The sequence below is a fragment of the Eubalaena glacialis genome, chromosome 10, assembly GCF_028564815.1.
Source record: "Eubalaena glacialis isolate mEubGla1 chromosome 10, mEubGla1.1.hap2.+ XY, whole genome shotgun sequence".
Classification (NCBI taxonomy): Eukaryota; Metazoa; Chordata; class Mammalia; order Artiodactyla; family Balaenidae; genus Eubalaena; species Eubalaena glacialis.
The window spans coordinates 91753877-91776668 of record NC_083725.1 but is presented as its reverse complement, the minus strand read 5'-3'; the positions used below and the strand labels follow the sequence as shown (position 1 = coordinate 91776668).

The window sequence follows — 22792 nt, the reverse complement described above, 5'->3', positions numbered from 1 at the left end:
ATATGATCATCTCAATAGATGCAGAAAAAGCTTTTGACAAAATTCAACACCGATTTATGATAAAAACTCTCCAGAAAGTGGGCATAGAGGGAACCTACCTCAACATAATAAAGGCCATATATGACAAGCCCACAGCAAACATCACTCTGAATGGTGAAAAACTGAAAGCATTTCCTCTAAGATCAGGAACAAGACAAGGATGTCCACTCTCACCACTATTATTCAACATAGTTTTGGAAGCCCTAGCCACGGCAGTCAGAGAAGAAAAAGAAATAAAAGGAATACAAATTGGAAAAGAAGAAGTAAAACTGTCACTGTTTGCAGATGACATGATACTATACATAGAGAATCCTAAAGATGCCACCAGAAAACTACTAGAGCTAATCAATGAATTTGATAAAGTTGCAGGATACAAAATTAATGCACAGAAATCTCTTGCATTCCTATACACTAATGATGAAAAATCTGAAAGAGAAATTCAGGGAACACTCCCATTTACCATTGCAACCAAAAGCATAAAATACCGAGGAATAAACCCACCTAAGGAGACAAAAGACCTGTATGCAGAAAACTATAAGACACTGATGAAAGAAATTAAAGATGATATAAACAGATGGAGAGATGTACCATGTTCTTGGATTGGAAGAATCAATACTGTGAAAATGACTATACCACCCAAAGCAATCTACAGATTCAATGCAATCCCTATCAAATTACCAATGGCATTTTTTACAGAACTAGAACAAAAAATCTTAAAATTTGTATGGAGACACAAAAGACCCTGTATAGCCAAAGGAGTCTTGAGGGGAAAAAATGGAGCTGGAGAAATCAGACTCCCTGACTTCAGACTATACTACAAAGCTACAGCAAGCAAGACAATATGGTACTGGCACAAAAACAGAAATATAGATCAATGGAACAGGATAGAAAGCCCAGAGATAAACCCACGCACCCATGGTCAACTAATCTATGACAAAGGAGGCAAGGATATACAATGGAGAAAAGACAGTTTCTTCAATAAGTGGTGCTGGGAAAACTGGACAGCTACATGTAAAAGAATGAAATTAGAACACTCCCTAACACCATACACAAAAATACACTCAAAATGGATTAGAGACATAAATGTAAGACCGGACACTATAAAACTCTTAGAGAAAACATAGGCAGAACACCCTATGACGTAAATCACATCAAGATCCTTTTTGCCCCACCCCCTAGAGAAATGGGAATAAAAACAAAAATAAACAAATGGGACCTAATGAAACTTAACACCTTTTGCAAAGCAAAGGAAAATACAAACAATACGAAAAGAGAACCCTCAGAATGGGAGAAAATATTTGCAAATGAATCAACGGAGAAAGGATTAATCTCCATAATTTATAAACTGCTCATGCAGCTCAATATTAAAAAAACAAACAACCCAATCCAAAAATGGGCAGAAGACCTAAATAGACATTTCTCCAAAGAAGACATACAGATGGCCAAGAAGCACATGAAAAGCTGCTCAACATCACTAATTATTAGAGAAATGCAAATCAAAACTACAATGAGGTATCACCTCACAGCAGTTAGAATGGGCATCATCAGAAAATCTACAAACAATAAATGCTGGAGAGGGTGTGGAGAAAAGGGACCCCCCCCTTGCACTGTTAGTGGGAATGTAATTTGATACAGCCACTATGGAGAACAGTATGGAGGTTCCTTAAAAAATTAAAAATAGAATTACCATATGACCCAGCAATCCCACTACTGGGCTTATACCCAGAGGAAACAATAATTCAAAAAGACACATGCACCCCAATGTTCATTGCAGCACTATTTACAATAGCCAGGGCATGGAAGCAACCTAAATGCCTATTGACAGATGAATGGATAAAGAAGATGTGGTAAATATATACAATGGAATATTACTCAGCCATAAAAAGGAACGAAATTGGGTCATTTGTAGAGATGTGGATGGACCTACAGACTGTCATACAGAGTAAGTCAGAAAGAGAAAAATAAATATCATATGTTAACACATATATGTGGAACCTAGGAAAATGTTACAGATGAACCGGTTTGCAGGGCAGAAATTGAGACACAGATGTAGAGAAGAAACGTATGGACACCAAGGGGGGAAAGCGGCGGGGGGTGGTGGTGGTGGTGTGATGAACTGGGAGATTGGGATTGACATATGTACACTAATATGTATAAAATGGATAACTAATAAGAACCTGCTGTATAAAAAAATAACATTCAAAAATTCAAAAAAATAACTTAGACATACTGTATTCTCTTATAAATTATTGGTTGTAACATAATAAATAGTTCAATATAAATGAATTTAAGCACAAACCATATATCACACATTACATGAAATAGAAAAAAAATATAGATATCACATATTACATGAAATAGAAAAAAATATATAGATATGATATAGCCCCAAAATTACTCCCTAAAAATTACCCTAGAAATTTCAAAAGGAAGATTACATAACTAACATATAATTATCAAAACGAAATGAATATACAAAATAGGGATATCAATTAAAAATTGTGTGCAGTTATTAAATTTCATTTCTTAATAAGCAATGAACTAAAACCTGTTAAGAACTGATATCCTACACAATGGGATGGATGCTATATTAAAATGATTGGTAGAGAGCAGTCGATACAAAGATTCTGAAATGTAAAACAACTGCTTGTATTATATAGTTTATATTTTATTGGAAAAGTAATGTACTTTTCCAATAAAATGTACTAAAATGTATTCATTTCAATAATCTGTTTTATTTTCTACATGTATTGTATGAATTTCCCTAAGCCATTCTCCAGAGTTAACAATTTGAAACTCATTCATGTATTTTATTATGCATCTTACAACTAAGACTAAGAGGCAGGTAAGAATGATTGTGGCAAACAGCCTAATTACAGAAAAAAGCTAATATATTTTTACACTACAACACTTTGAAACCAATTTTGTGTTTATTGAAGCACGATTTTTTCCTCATGTATATTTTTCAAGATTTTTTTTTTTTTTTTTTTGGTCAGAGTATTAGTTCCTTAGGGCTGCCGTAATAAATTACCACAGATTGGCTGGCATAAAATAGCAGAAATTTATTCTGTCACTGTTCTGGAGGTTGGAAGTCTGAAACCAAGGTGTCAGCAGAGTTATTAGTTCCTACTAAAGTCTATGAGGGAGAATCTATTCCATGCTTCTCTCCTAGCTTCTTATGGTTGCCAGCAATTCTTGGTGTCCCTCGGCTTGTAGATGTATCACTTCAATCTCTGCCTCTACCTTCATGTGGCATTCTTCTGTGTGTCTCTCTCTTCTCCTCTTCTTATAATGACACAGACATATTGGATTAAGGGCCTGCCCTGCTCCAGTATGACCTCCTCTTAACTACTTACATCTGCAATAGCCATATTTCCACATAAGGTCACATTATGAGGTTTTGGAAAGGACATGAATTTTGGAAGGATGCCATCCAACCCAGGGCAATTTCCATTTAACATTAATGAAAAGATTCCTGTATTATATAGCATCCAAAAATGATTGATGAAATAGGTGAATCATTGTTGAATATTAGATGCGATCTTTTATATTCTGATCAGATACTCAGACGAGCACTTACCTTTGGGAATCATTCTCATTCACAAATATGACGTACATACAAAGAAGAACTCACAAAATTCTTCAGGAAGGACTGAGGAGATTAAGCTAGGTACTTTCATTTGTTTCTAATTTGAGCATACTGTTCCCTAGAATATTTTCTAATTCTGATTTCACTGCAGAATTGTTCAGATCTGAATAAAGTCTGTAAATTACAAGTGGTAAACAAACTTGGGAACTAAAGTTAAATATTACAGAGGTAGACAAAGTAAGTCTGAGGTAAATTCAAGTATTTAATTCTTATCTTTTGCCCATATAGTTATGTTGATATTTTATTCATTGGATTCACCAACTTAGAGTTTGTAATCATAATTGAGAAGATGAATTTTTCCTGTATTTGAATAAATAGTTTACTGAGCAAATTAATAGTATAAATGTGACTTCAAGGGAAACTACTTAAGAAAACAATCATTTACATGCACCTTTAATGAACATGCCCATGTATCCTTTTACTAATTACCTCTTATTCATCCTTCAAGTCACAAATCAAGCACCATGTTGTCAGACCTGGTTTCCTTCAGTAGATGAAACCCCTACTAGATGTACTTATGGTACCTTGTACTACTTCTTTATAGCCCTTACCGCTTTGTCAATTTTATACTAATATTTATGATTATTTAACTACCATTGCTCTTCTCGGCTAGACTATAAACTCCACAGGACTGATACTATGGGCTATGTGTATTTTACTCGCCTTTGTTTCTTTGCCTAGTTCAGTACTTGCTGCATAACTGAATAAATTAGAAGTGCATATTTATGTATAAAAAGTTGTATGAATACTGAATCAATTTCATTAATTTGTTAAAGAATCCTCTGCCACGTGAACTTCACCTGAATAAACATTTTACAATTACAGTTACTATTTGTAAATAAAATCATTACATTGATTTTAGTATCTGGAAGAGATAACATACTTTTCCATTTCAAATAGACTTTGAATATTTCGAATAGCCCAATTTAAAATTGCAGGATTCAAATGATGAGAGATTTTTATTTATCAAAAGCATTCTGGGCTATTATTAAAATAAACACAATTGACTTTAAATGTAAGTTTTGTGAAACATTCTCTATGACAGCTATTAGAGCAATTCTACATTTTTAGTTGCTAATATATGAAAACATGGCACATATCATACTGAAAAATCCCTTTAAAACAATGAACATTGTAATTTCAGTAATGAAATTTATCAGTATAATGCATTTTTAAAATAATACTTGAATATTTTAAATTTTCATAGTACCTATATTTGAGAAAGCTATAGTAGTAATTAATTATTCCCAAGTAGGAAAATTAAAATTCATTTTATGATCATTATTAATTATTTGAGTTATAGACAGTCTGTTGCAAATCTGAATATCTAAATTCAGAATTTGGGCATGCAGATATAATTATAATCTCTCTTTTGACAGCTTGAATTTACATAGTTAAGTAAATACACATATTCTTCTCTTCTCCTTCTTCTTCTTTTTAAAAAAAATTCCTGGTTAGAGAAAGGACTGCATTTCAAAAGTCAAATATAATGCTAAGATAAACAATTTTTCCAGTTTTGAGACACTGCTGCATCTTGAATTGAGCTATCTGTGTCATGCTAATATTTCCTACATTTTCTTTTTGAGAAAAAAATGCTAAATACCCCTTATTTCCACACATATATAGTACATATCTCTATATAGCCCACACTTTCTTATATGCGGCTGTTCAGGAATATTACACGAGAAACCGTGAGGAAGAACTTGAAGAATCAGATGATGATAACTTTCTCATAATTTGATAGCTGCTCTAAGCTTGGCTGAGCGTCCTCTGGGGTTATCTTGTACATCTTGATCTTCCGGAGTAAGTACCTTCTTATGCATCACTTTCCACATTAAAGGGGCCCTTCCTATAGAGACTCCTTCCATGTTTTCATGATCTGAACCCAACTGTGATTTTTGTATCACCCTCTGTCTAGCACTTAGGTTAAACCTTTCTGTCATGCTTATCCCAAGCAGGAATCGTTTGATGATGCGATCCTCCAGTGAATGGAAGGAGAGGGCAACAAGGCGACCACCAGGTCTCAGAAACTTCTGAGCTGTCTTCAGTCCTGTGTAAAGTTCATTGAGCTCATTGTTCACAAATATGCGAACAGCTTGGAAAGTCTTGGTAGCGATATGGGTAGATCGTTGTAGCAAGTCTTTTCGTGCATAAGTAGCAGAGGGAGGAAATGCACCTACAAACAGATTTTGTAAAAACAGGAAAAGAGGACAAATAGGTAACATTAATATTTTCCACTGTAAATTTACTGGGTTGTGTTGTGTGTATATTTAAGGAACTAAGTTTCCTTAGAAAACTGTGTCATTTCATCCATACTTCTCCATTTTATTTCCGAGCCTTCCATCAAAGTTTAAAACTATTCTGTCAGAAACATCTTTCAGAAATCTTAAGGGTAAATGGAGTCAAACAAGAGCAGAGAAAGAGAAAAGGGTGAACAAATATTTGAAGAAATAATAATGAAAAACTTCCTAACTTTGATGAAAAATATTAACTCTCAGCTACAAAAAATTCAATGGACCTCAAATAGAACAAACAAAAAAAACCGCACCTAGATGCATCATGATCAAACTACTACAAGCTGAAGATAATAAGAAAAATCTTGAATACAACAAAGAAAAACAATATATTACATAGGAGAACAAAAATATGATTAACAGCTAATCTCTCATTAGGATAATGGAGCCTATAAGATACTGGAATAACATTCAAATTGTTGAGGAAAAAAAACCTGTCTTCCAAGACAGCTATTTTAAAACCATTCTTCAAAATTAAAGGTTCAAAGACATTTTCAAATAAATTTTAAAATGAGAAAATTCATTGCTAACAGCTCTAAATTTAAGAAATGCAAAACGAAATACTTCAGGCTGAAATAAAATAACATCAGGTGATAACTTGGATAGAGAGAGGGTAATGAAAATATGAGTGATATGATATGAAGAAAAGAAATAATTCTCTTAATTTCTTAAAAGACAGGACTGTCTTTCTGTCATTCTTAATTTCTTTAAAAGGCAAGACTCTAAGTAAAATTATAACATAATATTCTTGGTTTTATAATATAGATATAGATGTGTATTGTATATGACAGCAACAGCACAAAGGATGAGAGTGTGTAAATGAAACTACACTAGTACAAGGTTCCTATATTTTACTGGAAGTTAAAGTTGCATATTGTGGTCCCTAGAGCAATAACAAAAAATAATGCAAAGAAATAAAGCTAATAAGTGAATACAGAATAAAAATAATCCACAAAATATTGTTTAACACAAAAGAAGGCAGAAGAACAGGAAAATAAAAATGAGACAAAGAGAAGACAAATAGCAAAATGTCAGACAATAAATCCAAATATAAAAATAATCACATTAAATGTAAGGGTACTAAACACTCCAATAAAAACGTAGAGACTGACTGAAAACTAGCAAGACCTAATTATACATTGTCTACAGAAATGCACATTAAATATAAAAACACAAATAAAAGTAAGCAGGAGGCTGTGAAAAAGTATACCATGTAGAGATTAAGCATAAAAAAAACCAGAGAGACTATACTATCATTAGACAAAATAAACTTTTAAAAAGAAGAACTACTAGACCCCAAAATAAACATTTACTATTGAGAAAAATGATCAAGACAGCAGGAAGATACAATTACAAATGCATATGCACCAAATAACATAGTTCCAAAAACTTACATGTCTCAGAAAAATGACCCACATTTATATAGGCAATTATGTTTTGACCAAAATGTCAAGTTAATTCAACGGAGAAAGAACAGATTTTCAATGAAAGTGATTATTTGTACAAAATGAAATGAACTTCAACCCTTACTCCACATCATACACAAAAATTAATTCAAAATGGATCATGGACCTAAGAGTAAACACTAAAACCATAAAATACATATCTGACAAACCTCTCTTATTCAGCACATATAAGGGAATCTCACAATTTAATAACAGTTCATATTTAGTAATCTGTAGCTCCGGTAGTAAAGTACATTAAGACACATCTGATTAATCTTCTTAGGAAACTGGATCAGAGAAGGGGAGAAATAATATTTTACCTGTACCACAGAGCTGAGAACCCGGCAGCCTGACGTTAACCAAATCAGTGTTATAGGTTCACCCTTCCCTCTACAAAATTTACTTTGCTGAAAGGCTAGAAAACGTTAGACATTAGGGAATTTATCTTCCAACAACCAGGTCTCTCAGAAACAAAATGCCAAAGTCAAAGCTGAGGAGGGAGGTCAACTTCTTTCCCTTTGCTATTCAATTTCTCCATTTTCCGGGAAAGAGTTTTGGTCACTGGGCAATGTATTTCAAAACATTCTAAGGATCTGAACAAACATGCAACTATTCACGATTTAGAGCTTGGATTTAAAGAACGCTTCAAGAAGGTTGCATTCCTGAAGTCCTTACGTGATTCAAACCTTGCCTAATTCAACACTAATTTTTTCAAAGGAGAAATGTAATATAAAATACATTTTAATGTATATGGATTTTAATGTAAAATAGGAGGTAAACATTCATGGAGCATATGGATCAACAAATACTGTAGGATATTTTTGCTTTAAGGTTTAAAAAATTGTTTTTCTTATCATCTCTAATATTTTGTAGAAATTAAAACCATGGCTCAACATGGTAACTGCTTAGCTTTCTTTGCATTTTGTCACATTTCAGAGATATATATTTGAGGATGTGGTTTTTAACATAGCACCCTGAATTAGCCATGCCTGGATATGTGTTAAGTAAATTGATGAAATGATAGAAAAGCAGAGAGCTTAATGAACACTTCCTTGATATTATCTTTAAATGTTTTTGAAAGCTAATAAAAATAGGAAATGTTAAAATAACAAAGTAATGTCTGAAATCCCCACAGAAATTCTAATATAAACAACAGCATTGGTTCATTTGACATGACAAAGTATGGTAGGCATTTCTGTTTACCAGCTAAAATGGCACCTTCCTCTGCTATAATTATAGTTTATAATTCATTCAGCCAGCTAGTTATGAAACTATGAGATTCCTGACTGATTCTTTTAATTGAAGAAATCTGTTTTTATTTCAAAGTATTCACATAAAGTGAGACTTTATTAACATTTTATATTATGCAATGTCAAGTTTATATAATTCATGTTCACATTAAGTACATCCACACTATCTATGAATCTGGAGCTCACAAATTAACACCACTGTGACCAGATAAGCTTGTCTTTATAAGGTCTAATTAGGCCTTGTCAATATCATATCATGGAGAAAGAAAATAAGAGCTTTTGTTTATATTTAGGAATGGATGATCCTGAAGATAAAAGGATAACTACATTCCATGAAGCTTTCCTTCTGGGGCTTTCTTACTTTTGTTTAGGGAATTCTAATATGGACTATGTCCACTGGATTTCTTGGGAAGGATTTCTAGGTGTGGTCCTGTCAGCCTCCTCAAGTCCTATTTTTAGGGAGATGACAAGGGCCTGCAATGGGCAACGTGTTTCGTGCAGCTTTTTGGTGCTGCTCTGGGGATGAAAGGCACATATCCTCCCTTCCTTTATACTGGCACTTTTGTGTCTGTAATTTATGGGAAGAGAGGTTGACAATGCAGATTGTGTAAAATGAAATAAAGAAACAAAAGTATATAAAATAGCATATAGTAATGAAAATTAAAGTAGTAAAAACAAAACATCAACTGGCATTGTTACAAACAGACAAGAATATAAGAAAAGACAATACTGCTATCAAGAATTAAGCAAGATTCTTTGTCTGAATTGGAAACTTTAAAGACAATCAGTAAATGTCCTGTTCCTCTGAGGTAGCAAAAAAGTGTTTCCTTGTGAAAGTCACTGGTCAGAGAGCAACTCAGCCACAGAGTTCTCTTAGGTATGCATAGACTAGGTAGGAACATTTGCCTACAGGTCATCAGGAAAAAAAGATTCAAAAACTATACCAGAACCAATGCCTACCTATGAGCTGGAATCTGATTTAGGCCATAGGAAGAAAAATATTAGTGATACATGCTCCCTGACTCTGAGGAGCGGGCTGTTTTGCAATCCTTCACTGCTTTCTCATGTCCCATATCCTGTTATCAGAAATAGAAACTGGTCTCTCTGTTTTTCCATTTCCTGAGCTTAATCACAAAGTCTTGTATGGCTAATTCATTTGATTAAGGCAGAGAGCAGGTAAGACAAAATATGGACTCAATCACAATTTGGGTCATTTGGTTTGGTACTGAGAGAAAATCTCCTTTTTCTGGTTTATAGTCCATCAACAGATTTACTTCACACCAGGCCAACGTATATTAGTTCTAAGTGGGAAGAGGTGTGCTTACTCTTCACACAGCTCTTATCACACTACTGTGATTACTAGTTTGCTTGCCTGTCTTACTCACTCGACTCTGATCTCCTTGTGAACAGGAACTATTTCATGTTAACTCATATCCCTCCTGCTTAATAGAGAAGCTTATCATTCTTAACCTTGACTGCACATCAGAATCACCTGTGGAGCTTTTGAAAAAATAAAGATGCTTGGCTGAAGTCCAGACCTATTGAATCAGTTTCAGGGGTTTATTACACAGGAATCAGTACTTTTAAAAAGCTTTACAGAGGATTTTGACTTGCAGCCAAGATTAAAAACTACTGTAGTAAACACTCGGTAAATGTTTGTTAAAAAGATAATGAATAGATAATGAACAAAAAATATGTATAAATGAATAAAAATCCAGGACCATAACTACAAAGTTTCATTCACATCATTGGATGGATATATGAAGAGTATAATATCCAGTTACATCAATAAGTGACTAAATGAAGAACATAATATTTTTAGTCAGAGAAAACATTATGAATAGAATTTTTAAATAATGTCATGAAACAAACCCCATCCTATATCCTACTTTTTAGCCAAATATGATTGTGCGTACCAAATTATGATTTTAATGGGACAACTGAACTCTTAAATTTGCTAACAATATCATTGTCGCAATGCAACTGTATGCATGTATTTAATGATACCTGACACTGACTGGGAATGTTCTTAATGAATCAATCATTTGCACATGTAGTGGAGCAACTGCAAATAATCTGAACCTTAGGCCATGCAAGCTTGAAAGCCTTTATTATCTGAAATAAGCAAATGTGCAAAGTGAACTTTATTTTTGCATATTTTCTTTTACAGAATAAAATAAGACAGGAGAATGTATTGGTAAGATTCGGAAATTTACAGTAAAAAAATTCATCAAGATCTTCAGTGGTTTAAGTTCAAATTCCCCCCCAAAGATTAAGGCATTAATTAATTAATATTATAATTAATATTATAATTGAGATTAATTAATATTGTTGGGATTTTTAGGTTAACTATTTCACTTAACACCTTTGAAATCCTAAATGACAAGTTTTCTCAGTTCTTCAAAATAGCAGAACTGTTTTCCTCCTAATACCTTAAAATAGCAAAATTATGTCAGTAAAATTCCTACAAAAGGAAATTAAAAGCTAATATACATTCAATACCAAGTTAAGATGTTTTCAAGTTAAGTACACTTTAAAAAAAATGTGTATTTAAGTATAAATGAGCATTAAACCCACTATGGGATAACACGTTCTAATTTCAGTATAACCTTAAGACATTAATTGGCACTTACCTCTCTCACAGTAATGCTGGGAAAATTCATAACATAAGAGATCGACCCTAGCTAGTCAAGAAAAGTTTTGAAGTGTTCTGCCTCACTAGAGGCACTCCATTCTCACATTCCAGATCAGGCTCGTTTGCAGTGGTATTTTACAATGCCTGACAGTTTCATATCCTTATTCTTTTCTTCCTCTCATATCAGCAAATTCTGGCGACTCTTTATCTGGAATGCATCCAGAACCCTACCACTTCACATCAGTTCCACTGCTCTCACCCTACTCCAAGCTGTCATCATCTTTTCCACACAGTCATCAGACAGATCTTTTGTGTACAAAAATTGGATGTCATTCCACGGTTCAAAACCTCTAGTATCTTCCTATCACATGAAATAGGAACTGAAGTTCTTCTTACCTTGGCCAAATGTTCCTATGCTATATACAGTTTCTGCTTCTCACCACCCCCATTTCTCTGAACTCATCTCCTGATCTTGAGCTCTGTAATCTTAACTAATTCATGGCGTGTTCATCCTGGGTCCTTTGACCTGTACCAAGAATATCTATCTGCCTATATATACCTGGATGGGTTACTCCTTACTTCACTCAGGTCTCTTCTCAAACACTGCAGAATTAGAAAAGAAAAATAGCACCCTGTCACTGGAGTCCCCTTACATGGTTTTATTATTTTTTTTCATAATACCTTATCAGGGATAATATTTATTTGTTTACCATCTGTCTTCCTCCACTAGAATATACACTCAGTGAAAACAGAGACTTTGTTTGTTAACTGCTATAAATCTTTTACAGCAAGAAGAGTTAGTAGACTGAAAGAATGATTGTATTTGTACTTTAAAGTTATAAACATAGTCATTGTTAAAAAAACAAAAACAAAAGCAAAAAGATATATTATCTGTAGTATATGCAGTAAAATGTTAATGTCACTACTCCTTAAATTCCACACTAAGAGGCAATCAAGAGGTATACTTTCTAACTTTTTTCTTAATAGATATATATGACACTTGTATATAAATGTATGTACATGCATACATATATATATTTGTAAAAAGGGAACGATCTGTACAATATCCGCAACTTGTTTAATTACCTTACTTTTAAAAATAATTTCAGTTGTATAGACACATTATAGTCCATTTTGTTTGTCCATTTAACAAATATTTATACTGTCAAGAACAGTACCAGCTAACTGGGAATGGTAATTAAGGTAGAGGCAGTCTCTACTTTGGTGGAGCTCATATTGCCACCACAGCAGGAATATTTGGGATGTTTTCTATTTTTACTATCACAAAAAAATGCTGCAGTAAACATGTGAACTGCACATTTTAAAAAATTCTACGTGGCAGAAAACCTCTACAAAGTAAAAAGTCACAATCTGGGAAAAATACTTTAACTGTATGTGAACTTGTGATAGTATGCCTGTAGAATTAGTGTTAGGTCAAAGGCTGTTTATGCCCATTTAAATTTGAATCAATGCTTCTAAATTTACTGTCTAAATAGATTGTACCAGTTTACTTCCACCTAATAGTATTTGAGAGAGTCCACCTCCCCACGTACTCAACTAGTACTGGAAACTATTACTTTTTGTAACTTTGACTAGTCTAATAGTAGGCAAATGATAGCTTATAGTTGTTTTAATTTGCATTTCTTTGGCAATTAGTAGAAATGGGCATCCTCTCAAATCTAATGACCATTTGATTTTAGCTATGAATTGCTTGAACAAACCCTTAATGTGATGTTGCTTTTTTCTTTATTGATTTGGCAGAACTATTTATAAAATAAAGATAAAAAGCATTTTCCTCTCATATATAGTTACAAATATTTTTCCTGGATTGTGACTGTCTTTTTACTTTGTAGATTTTTTTCTGCTATATAAAAATTTAAAATTTTCTGCTATATAGAAATATTTCATGTCTTTTAGATTTTGTCAAGTTTAGGAAGGCTTTCCTCACTCCAAGATTATAGATATAACCAACTCTATGTTTTTCTGGTATATTTCTGGTTTTATTTCTTACATTTAAATATTTGATCCACGAGAAGTTTAATTTTTAGTATAGTATGAAGTAGGGATCTAACTTTATTTTTTAAAAACCACATAGCTAATTGCCCTATTTATGAAATAGTATGTTATTTCCCTACTCATTTGAAGTATTGCTTTGATCATATACCACACTTTTAGATACAAATCTGCTTCTGGATTCTCAATTGTGTTGCACTGACGTATTTCTCTATTTTTCTGCTAATACCAGATTATTACTGCTTTTAAAAATTTTCCAGTACGTTTTGCTATCAGGTGGAGTAAGTCCCCCTTTCCCATGCCATTATCTTTCTTTTTAAAATTTTTTTGGGTATTTTCATTCATTTATTATTCCAAATTAAATTTAGAAATAATAAAGTATATAATGATAAACATTTTGATTGGAATTCCAGTAAATTTCTAAACTGATCTGGAAAAATTTACATTATCATATCAAACAATCCATCCAAGAAACAGTATTTCCATTAATATTTTACATGTCCTTCATTAAAGTTGAATAGTTGTCTTCACTTAAGTCATGGTCAGGCTATTTGTAAGTACTGTGTTTATACATACACATTTTAACCATCCCTATGGAAAAGCATAAGAAATGATAATATTATATTAAGATGACATGATGTAACAGAAATAGGGCTAAACTTTAGAAAGGAGAGACTAGGCTCAGTATAAGATCTTTTACATTTTTATGGCTGTTTGATGTGGGGCAATAACACAACTTCTGAGTTTGTTTCCCCACTAGAAGATGAGGTGATAACACTTCTCACAGGATTATTCTGAAAATCAAATAAAGAAAATATTCAGGAGCACCTAGTTCACACTTGGCATAAAGTAGTCACTTTATGAATGTCATTCACACATTTATTTATTATTCTCAGTTGTAAAATGGAATAAGTGATGAGGGGATTTGATAGGTTAATTTGAGGTTCTGCCAAACTAATTTTACTTTCATCCTGAACTAATAGCACAGTAGGTAGGATAGAGGGCTGCTGAAAACCCCTGAAGCATCTGAGTAATGCTTATTGGATTTAGGCATCAGACTAAAACACCTCAGCACCCAGAATGAAGTTAAAATGTTCCTTATGTACAAATTAATGGCGTACTTCTAAGTTTACTAAGCAGTATTTAGGCCTTAAAAGTATGAAGACTTAGCATGGCATAGGAATGAGAAATCATTAAAAAAAATTTTTCCAGCTTGACCTTGACTTATAATAACTGATGCTAAGAATTAAAACCCTAATTTCATTAACCTAAACCTTCCAGATTGCACTCACCTGTCCAGGAGATTATTTTCCATAATTACACTCCTAGATTCCTCTTGCCACCTAACTATACAACTTGTATTATGGCATTCTAAGCACATAATATTCTTTCTCTGTTCTTTTTTTATTTCTTTGCTTTAGTTCTCATGGAACATTTTTCTGCACAGGTTATCTGCTTTCTTAGGCACAGTTCCACAAGGATAAAATATATTTGGAGTCATTTTAAACCAGGCCCATTGTTTTCACAGCTCCAAAAAACCCAGTAATTACATCCTGAATGATGTATATCAGTAATTACAGCATCATTCACTTAGCCAATATTTATTATGTACAATGTAGTAAACACTGGGGATTAAAATGTTTATGAAGACATAGTCCTTGTCCTCAAGAAATTCAAACCCAAAGAAGAAAAGATAAATAAATAAATATTGGGAAGAGGGTTATAAAGAAGGATTGTACATACTATTAAAGGAAGGAGGAGGAGGAGGAGGGGGAGGAGGAGGAGGAGGAGGAGGAGGAGGGGGAGGGGGAGTGGAGAGGGAGGGGGAAGGGATCTTTGGCCCTCATATAGACAGCATTTTCCAAACTACTGTTCTGCAGAACAGTGATCTTGTAAACTATAGCACTTGCACCCCCAACCAAACACCAATGTGTCTGTTGTAAGTCTGAGAAACGCAGCATGCTATACTCCTCTTTTGGAGACTCATTAGCATGGTAAAGCTCTGAAGGCAACTGTTTAACTTTGTTTACCTAGCATGTCCAAACTTTTTGAAACAGAACTTTTGATTTTTAATAACAACTATTTATTCCATAGAACTCGTTTGCTGGGTAACACACTTTGGAAAATATTGAAAATAGGTTTTGTGTTAATCACTTTCCAAATATCTTAATTACCTCGTTAAATCCCTATAATAATCCTGAGAGGTAAGAAGTAAATATCCTTATTTCCATTTAAAGGTCAAAAACAAAGGTGTAAAATGTATCGTCTCAAGTTCACAGGAGTCAAATGGGAACTCAGATCCTTTTAACATGAAGTGTACCCTAACATCCCCTTTTTTGAAATACTGAGTGAGCCTAACTTCCCCAGAAGAAAGGCATAACATTTCTGGCGAGTTCTCTGAGAAACACATTCAGGGAAGCCCAGATCAGCATTAGTTCATCTAAACAGAAAAAAACAAAAACCCAAAAAACCCTTATATTATTATATAGGTTTGTAATTTTTAAAATTTCCTTAGGATGTTCTTGAGTTTTTAAGTGTGCCCAAAACAAGGCAACAATTTTAAGATTGTATGTTCACTAAACTATCTCATCTCCTTTTTCCTGATTAGAATTTAAGGAAGTTAAGATGAAATCACATGGTTTAGAGTGATTTCCAGAAGCTCTGATTCCATGTCTGGTGTTTATATAACAATCTCATTTTCTGGGAGAAAATGAGTGTGGAATCTTTACTCTAAGCCTGAATAGCCTTTTACTGAGAGATGTTGTAATGGAACCCAAATCACTTTGCATCAAGTTGCAAGAGTTTGGCTTTCTTTCCACATTTCCCTTGGGGAGATGTGCATTGTCAAGCCTAAAGACTGCACATGTGGTGAAGGCAGCAACTGCCCTGATCTCTTACCCTGGGAACAGTAATGAATACCTTTGGCTTTTGTCCTTTTCGCTCCATTGAAAATAATATATTGTTAGCTCAGGTTATTAGACTGTGCATTTGTCTCTTTTTCATCAGCTTTCTTGATAGTGGGTTTAAAAAAGAAACAGTTGCTACTGTTGCCATTATAAAAAGACTTTTGGGCAGGTACTGATTACATGTTTTTGATTAGGAATCTAGACTCATCCAATGCAGTACATACTGGGCTTTTCCTGACTCACTTGCTAGGAAGGGAGCCCTTTACAGTTTTTTTATGTTCTAAAAATGAATACTTAATATTCTCCAGCTAAGCAAAATGAGGGGACAAGCTTGTGTACAATTAGGAATTAAGGGCTCAGATGGCTAAAATCTTGGGAAATTAAACCCAGATCCTTTTATTTTTTTTCTTTAAAGCTTCCTGAAAAATGTTGAAAGAAGACTGAAAGATTTTTCCATACAATTGTTGTTATGCATTTCCTGTAAATACAATTTTACCAATGACAGGGCAGCGCTCCTTGCTCTCATTCTCAGTCTAGAATGCCCTTTTCCCTCTTCTTACAGTTTATGTCTACTCATCCTTAATACTCACTAAGGTGCAATCTTCTCCAGGAAGCTTCTGCAATGACCTTTTAATAGATATTTTTATCAAACTATTTACTACTCTATACTATTTATCTACTAGCCCTTACTAGGCTGTAAGAAGTCCAGAAACCTTTTCTTATTTTCCTTATATCCCCAGTCCCAGGTCTAGGGCCTGGTGCACAGTAGGTGGCAAAGGGGAAAATCCACTAAATAAGAGATATTCTTCCAGTCCCAGATAAAGATCAAGATGTACCATAAATGGTATTCTGAATGTGGAAATTCATAAAATCCCTGAAATCTTTGTAAGATTTTGTATATACATGCAGATTTATGTGGAGACACTGCAGGGCTTCTATCAAAGGCTCAAATATACCAGGGACTCCAAAGTAGGTAAATTCCTGGTGAAAACATATTGAGTTTACTGAGTTTTCGGCTTACAACTTACCATCTTTAATAATACCACCAAACAAGGCTCTGCATTTATCTAGTTTTGGTTTGTTATATTTTTCTTTAACTCCAGGAATATCACCACTTAGCACCATCAGAAGCGTTGGTTAAAACCCCTCTTTACGCATGACAGCAGAAGTTGGAAACTATAGCAGTGAATATTCAGTCTTCCTCTGACTCACAAGGAATTTCATATTAAAAGAGAAAAGCTTGCTTAGTAACAGGCTGCACTATATATAATAATAGAACACAATTTGTATGTGGAAGCGGTAAGATAGATTTCATTCATAAAAAACACTATGCTTCTGGCTAGATAAATGACTTGAGGTCCCAGGGAGAAATTATCATTTTTAGTTCTGGGATACCCTTATGCTACTTACACTTTTTAAAATTTAATACATTCACATGTTCAAATGTATTGAGATTTTTAAGCTTGTGAATGAAATTAGCAATGTGCTGTGGCTGTCAACGTGATGCACTGCAATTCCTCCTCAGTGGTAGGGTTTAAAAATTAATTCAGCTCTTGCACCTGTTTGTCAGCATTCGTCTGTCGAATTTCTATCACATTTAATAAGTCTCTGTGACGCAACTCGTGTCCTTTTGCCTGGGCTCCTTTAATGTAGGGTTAAATTCTCACCCATCTGAAATTCAAGTAATATTACAAATTTCATATTGTTAATTAAAATCTGTGAACTTCAGTGGTTCTGGATAAAATTGGCTTTACTCAGTGAGGTTCTTTTGAAACTTCTTCAGAGTTTCATCTAATCCCCGACTCCTACCAGGTTAAGTCTGATGACAACATGATCTCACTCTGGGTGGTTGAGATTTACAAATCCTCCTACAATAGGGAAAACATCGAGTTGTAGGCTTGAACAAAAAAGGTAACAAGGAACATTACCTACTGAGATGAAATAAAAAAGATGGCTCAGAATTAAATTAAAAGAATATCAAATTAAAGGATTGATATTTTTCTCACATTATTTTTCAATAAAGCTAATTCTATACTACCTGTGTCTTAAAATGTTTAGCATAGATGGGGTAGCTCAAAATGAATCATGATTCCTATTACCTATTTAGGTAGTCAACATTAAATTTACTTATTGCATCTTCAAACCAGGATTGAGGACTATTTGCCAGATACTGTGAACACAAAGCAGTCTAAGCAGGAGGTTCCAGCATATTAAAGACCCACAATAAGATACTTCATTTGAACCTTTAGGAATAGTCTATAGGGCACGCAGTACTACTCTCAGTTGGGCCAGTCACACTTTCCAGAGCTGGGAGATGGTAACAGGAAAAGATATTTAACAATCCCCTCTTTGTCTTGTGAGGTCAGCACATAGCATAGTTAATCCTCATGCTCCAAGGTAAAGTTGTTTGCCCTCCTGTAGCATACTTAACCTGCAGTGGAACACTTCTCAACTGTATTGAAATTATTTTAAAAAATTTAAAACTTAAATATTTCTGCCACTGAAATATAAGCTTCCAGAAGTCAGGATCGTGTGTTACTCCCAGAAGGCAGGGATTATGTGTTTTCCTCATTTTTCTCATAACAGGTTTGATGAAAGACTAATAGACTGTCTTACTGAATTAAAGAATAGATGATTAATTTCTCCAAAGGCCTATAGCACATGGATTTTAATTAAATCATAGATTGTAAGTATCTCCTTTTTCTCCCTACCATATCCCAATCTAATAGTGAACCCCTCCCCCCGCTCATCTTTTATTTTTCTGCCTGCTCTATCCTACTAAATTGTTCTAGGAGCAGTGCTTTGGATAATGTCCAGTGAAGGCTATTGGTTTCTAGAAGAATGTATGTTCATTCTGAAAAACAATGTTTCAAGGACTAAAGGCATATATATATGCCATTAATCTCACCTAGGGGATTTAGCCTATAAAGGAAATACCCCTCTCGGCTCCAAAATCCCTTAAATATGCATAAAAGCATTTATTAATTATATAGCTTTCAATAATAGCCTCCACTAGGAGGTAAGCCAAATATCTAATAATGATGATATGATTAAATAAATTATGGTATTTCTTACTGATACTTAGTATACGGACATAAAAAATGAGTAACATGATAAAACATCAAGTGAATGAACTCCAAAATTATATCCTTTCAACCATTTCAACTCAAAAAATGCAATAATAAATAAAAATAAAGAGATAAAGAGAATATGCAAAATTATATGTGTGCTATGGTGGTAGAGTGGTATTACAGGTTTTTAAAGTTTTCACTTGAATTTCTTAATGTTGTATGACATAAATGGTAATGCTTTTATAATAAAGAAAATTTTACATTTTTTCTATGATCATGAATTTTAATTATTTTTACATGTATTTGTGAAGAAGATTCTATCAACAACTAGATAAGGTAAATTCTTCATATTGATTAGCTTTTGTCAAATTCTATCATATGCCTAGCACAAGGGTAGGTAGTTTTAAAATGTAATTTCTAATCATCACAGCAATCTTATAAGTTAGGAAGCATTATCCTTATCTTAAAGAGGATTGGAATGATTATGTAACTTGTCCAATTTCACACATCTAGTAAACAGCAGGGCTAAAATTTGAATCCAAGTTTTTGTATAATTCCAAAATGAATTTCTTTTTCCATTACTCAGTGACACAACAGAATGAAGAGACATTAACCCTGACTAATAATGCAAACAGGTAAGCAATATAGCAATACAGCATACTGGCTTGTTAATTTAAGTCCGTCATCAAAGTCCATTTTCCATCTAAAGAGTACAGAGATGAAGTCAACAACTTATAAATCCTACCTACTAGATTATCATTCTCAGCTTCAAATTCTGAGATAGGTCTGAAGCACACAGGACTCTAGATCTTAATCTAGAGATTAGCTTTCCAGTGGACTTTACATAAATGTTCACATTCTTTTTTTTTTTAAATAAGAAATTGTAGTACCTTCAACATCATTGCCATGATGCTGTCTCTAAAACATTTCACTGAATAATAATAATTAGGCAACAGAGATCTTCATTCAACAATAATAATTTATATTATTTTTAACAATAACCCACATTCTCTTTTCAAAATCCAAGCCTATATAGCTTATTGTGTGAGGGCTAACTTGTCACCTGGTTAATGAGATTTGATTCACCTTGAATGAGTTGGCAGCCAGCCCATCTTTAGAGTTCTTTAACTGATGAAGAAAAGTGGGGAGAAAGGTAAAGTAACAGCAGGAAATAATGTTTTCAATAAAAAAGGGATGCCTTCCCCAGTCTTGGCCTTTCCTCACACTGCTTCTCAAGCTTCAGGTTCCTAGTTCATTGACTGCTACATCTCTGCCTGCTGACATCTTAACCATCCCTTCAAAAAGCAAGACAGCTGCTGCTTGTATAGGAAATCTCTCCTGGTGAATCCATTATAAAATTTTTTACAGCATTTGTTCTATTCACTCAAATGCATTTACTCACTCAATAACTTGCTCACTCACTTATTTTTATGTGTTCATTCAACAAAAGTTAAAAAAAAAAGTCTACGAGAGATGAGTCTCTATTGGGCATTTAAAATACATTGTCTGATTTAGTTATCCAAGAATCCTGTGAGGTAGCTGTTATCATTCATATTTTTCAGATTAAGAAACAGAGATTTAGAGAAGGTAATAAATGCCCAAATTTACAAAGCTAGTAAATGACAGAGCCACTTCAAATCTCCCTGATTGAATAGTTCTTGCTTCCTCTAACCTAGTCTTTTGTTCTCTAACTCATTCCCTAGGAAATGGGTGCTGAGGCTACTCTGGTAAAGTTAGATATGGTTACTCTACACTTGAAGAGCTCACACAGTCTATGAGGGAGACAGAGTGTAACGAAGTAAATGCTCCTTAGATAAATGAACAACATGCGGGAAAAGTGAGCAACTTCAGGAAGATGGCAAAAAGGAAAGTTCAGGAAAGCTCCAAAGTAATGTCTAGTCTTGAAAGAAGTAGACAAATTTTTTTTTTTTCTTTTTTTGAGGGGAGGGAGGAGAAGTGAGGAATGACATATCTTGCAGAGAGAGATCACATACAAAAGGATGGAAGTAAGAAAGCAGAAAGTGAGTTCTGGGACCATGAATGGTAAGCAGTTTGGTGTAGACATGGAGTGTGGTGTGGGGCAAAGGTGGTGAAGAAATTAGGTTAAAAAGATAGGCAAAAGCCAGATCATGAAGGGACTTGGTTTTCATCTTAAGGAGTTTAGGTTTTGTCTTACAGATAACAGGGAACCTACTAAGGATCTTTAGGAGAGGTGTGATAGTAGGAGAGTTGTATTTTATAAATATAACTCTGGTAGAGCTTGAGATGGCGGGGTTGGGAGAGACACAAGGTATAGAGTCCAGTTAGAAGACTAAGGTAAATATTCTGGCAAAAATAATAAAGGCTTATAATAAAGCAATGACAGTGGAAATCGGGGTGGGGGGACACAAAGATTTAGGGAGACAGAATTTAAATGTCTTAGTGATGCACGTTTTCACTTCATATTAAGGTTGATTTGAGGGTTTTGATTTGGGCTTTTGGGTAAATGTGGTTAGGTGCATTAGAAACAGAAAAAGAGGCAGGGTCAGTGGCACTAAGCAAGGTGAGATTTGGAACACTGAGTTTTATATGCTTGTGGGATAAATAGTTGATATGTTCAGAAAGTAGTGGCAAATATTGGTCTAGAGTTCAGAAGAAAGATTTGAGTTGCACATGGGCATACAGATGATATCAGATCTGTAGAAATGGATGTAGATGCCCAGAATCATATGTACAGTGAATCAAGAACCAGGGATTGAACTCCCAGCAAACAACAACATTTAAGGCAAAAGCAAAGGAAGAAAAATTAGTACTGAAAAAGTACAAGCAGAGAGGCAGAAGGGAGAATATGTGATCATAGGAGTCAAGGGGGGAGAGGGGAATGGTAAAATATGAGATAAAGGAAATGGAAAAATATTCTGCCTCATTTTAGAATTATTTGCTTAAATGTCAATATCCCACTACAGTTTAGACTTCTTATGAACATATAATAAGGATATATATAATATATGGCATATATAAATTTTTAAAAGATATATATTATATATACAGATAGAGATATAGATATGTATCTTTTTAAAAAGTTACTGAAAGAAAAAGAAAGTAGAAAAAGGGAAGTCATCAGAAGGAAAGAATAAAAAATATTAGAATTAAAAGAGCAGTGTTTATACTCATCTATTCATATTTCAATGTTTTAGCAGCAAAGGTTAGTCAACCACTAGAGCGGTATAGCTAACAGATACACTAAATTGATGCTTGCAATTATCAAGATTATGCTATAAAATGTCACAAAAATAGGGCAATGAGAATTAAACTTACTAATAGAACACAAATCGTGGCATGAAACATGAAATGTAAAAACAATGGGACTGAATGAAGCAATACCTAAGAGAGGAGAAGAGAAAATACTAGTGATAAAAGTAAGATGCAAGAGGGCCCCAGTGCCTTTGTTTATGCTTAGTTTCTTTGTCTTGAGAACGTTTCTCCTAGACTTGCCACTTGGCTACTTATT

General features: G+C 33.9%; 1 protein-coding gene across 4 annotated transcripts in view; it reads right to left on the bottom strand.

Moving 5' to 3' along the window:
- Positions 1-4913: 4913 nt before the first annotated feature.
- Positions 4914-22792, bottom strand: part of METTL15 (methyltransferase 15, mitochondrial 12S rRNA N4-cytidine) — a 203453-nt gene continuing 185574 nt past the window's right edge. For 3 of the 4 annotated variants that reach the window (XM_061203191.1, XM_061203192.1, XM_061203193.1), the window contains one exon: positions 4914-5864. In XM_061203191.1, coding sequence (XP_061059174.1) covers positions 5419-5864 — 446 coding nt within the window. In that variant the 3' untranslated portion in view covers positions 4914-5418. The remainder of the gene's footprint in view (positions 5865-22792) is intronic. The other variant, XM_061203190.1, reaches the window with a different exon arrangement.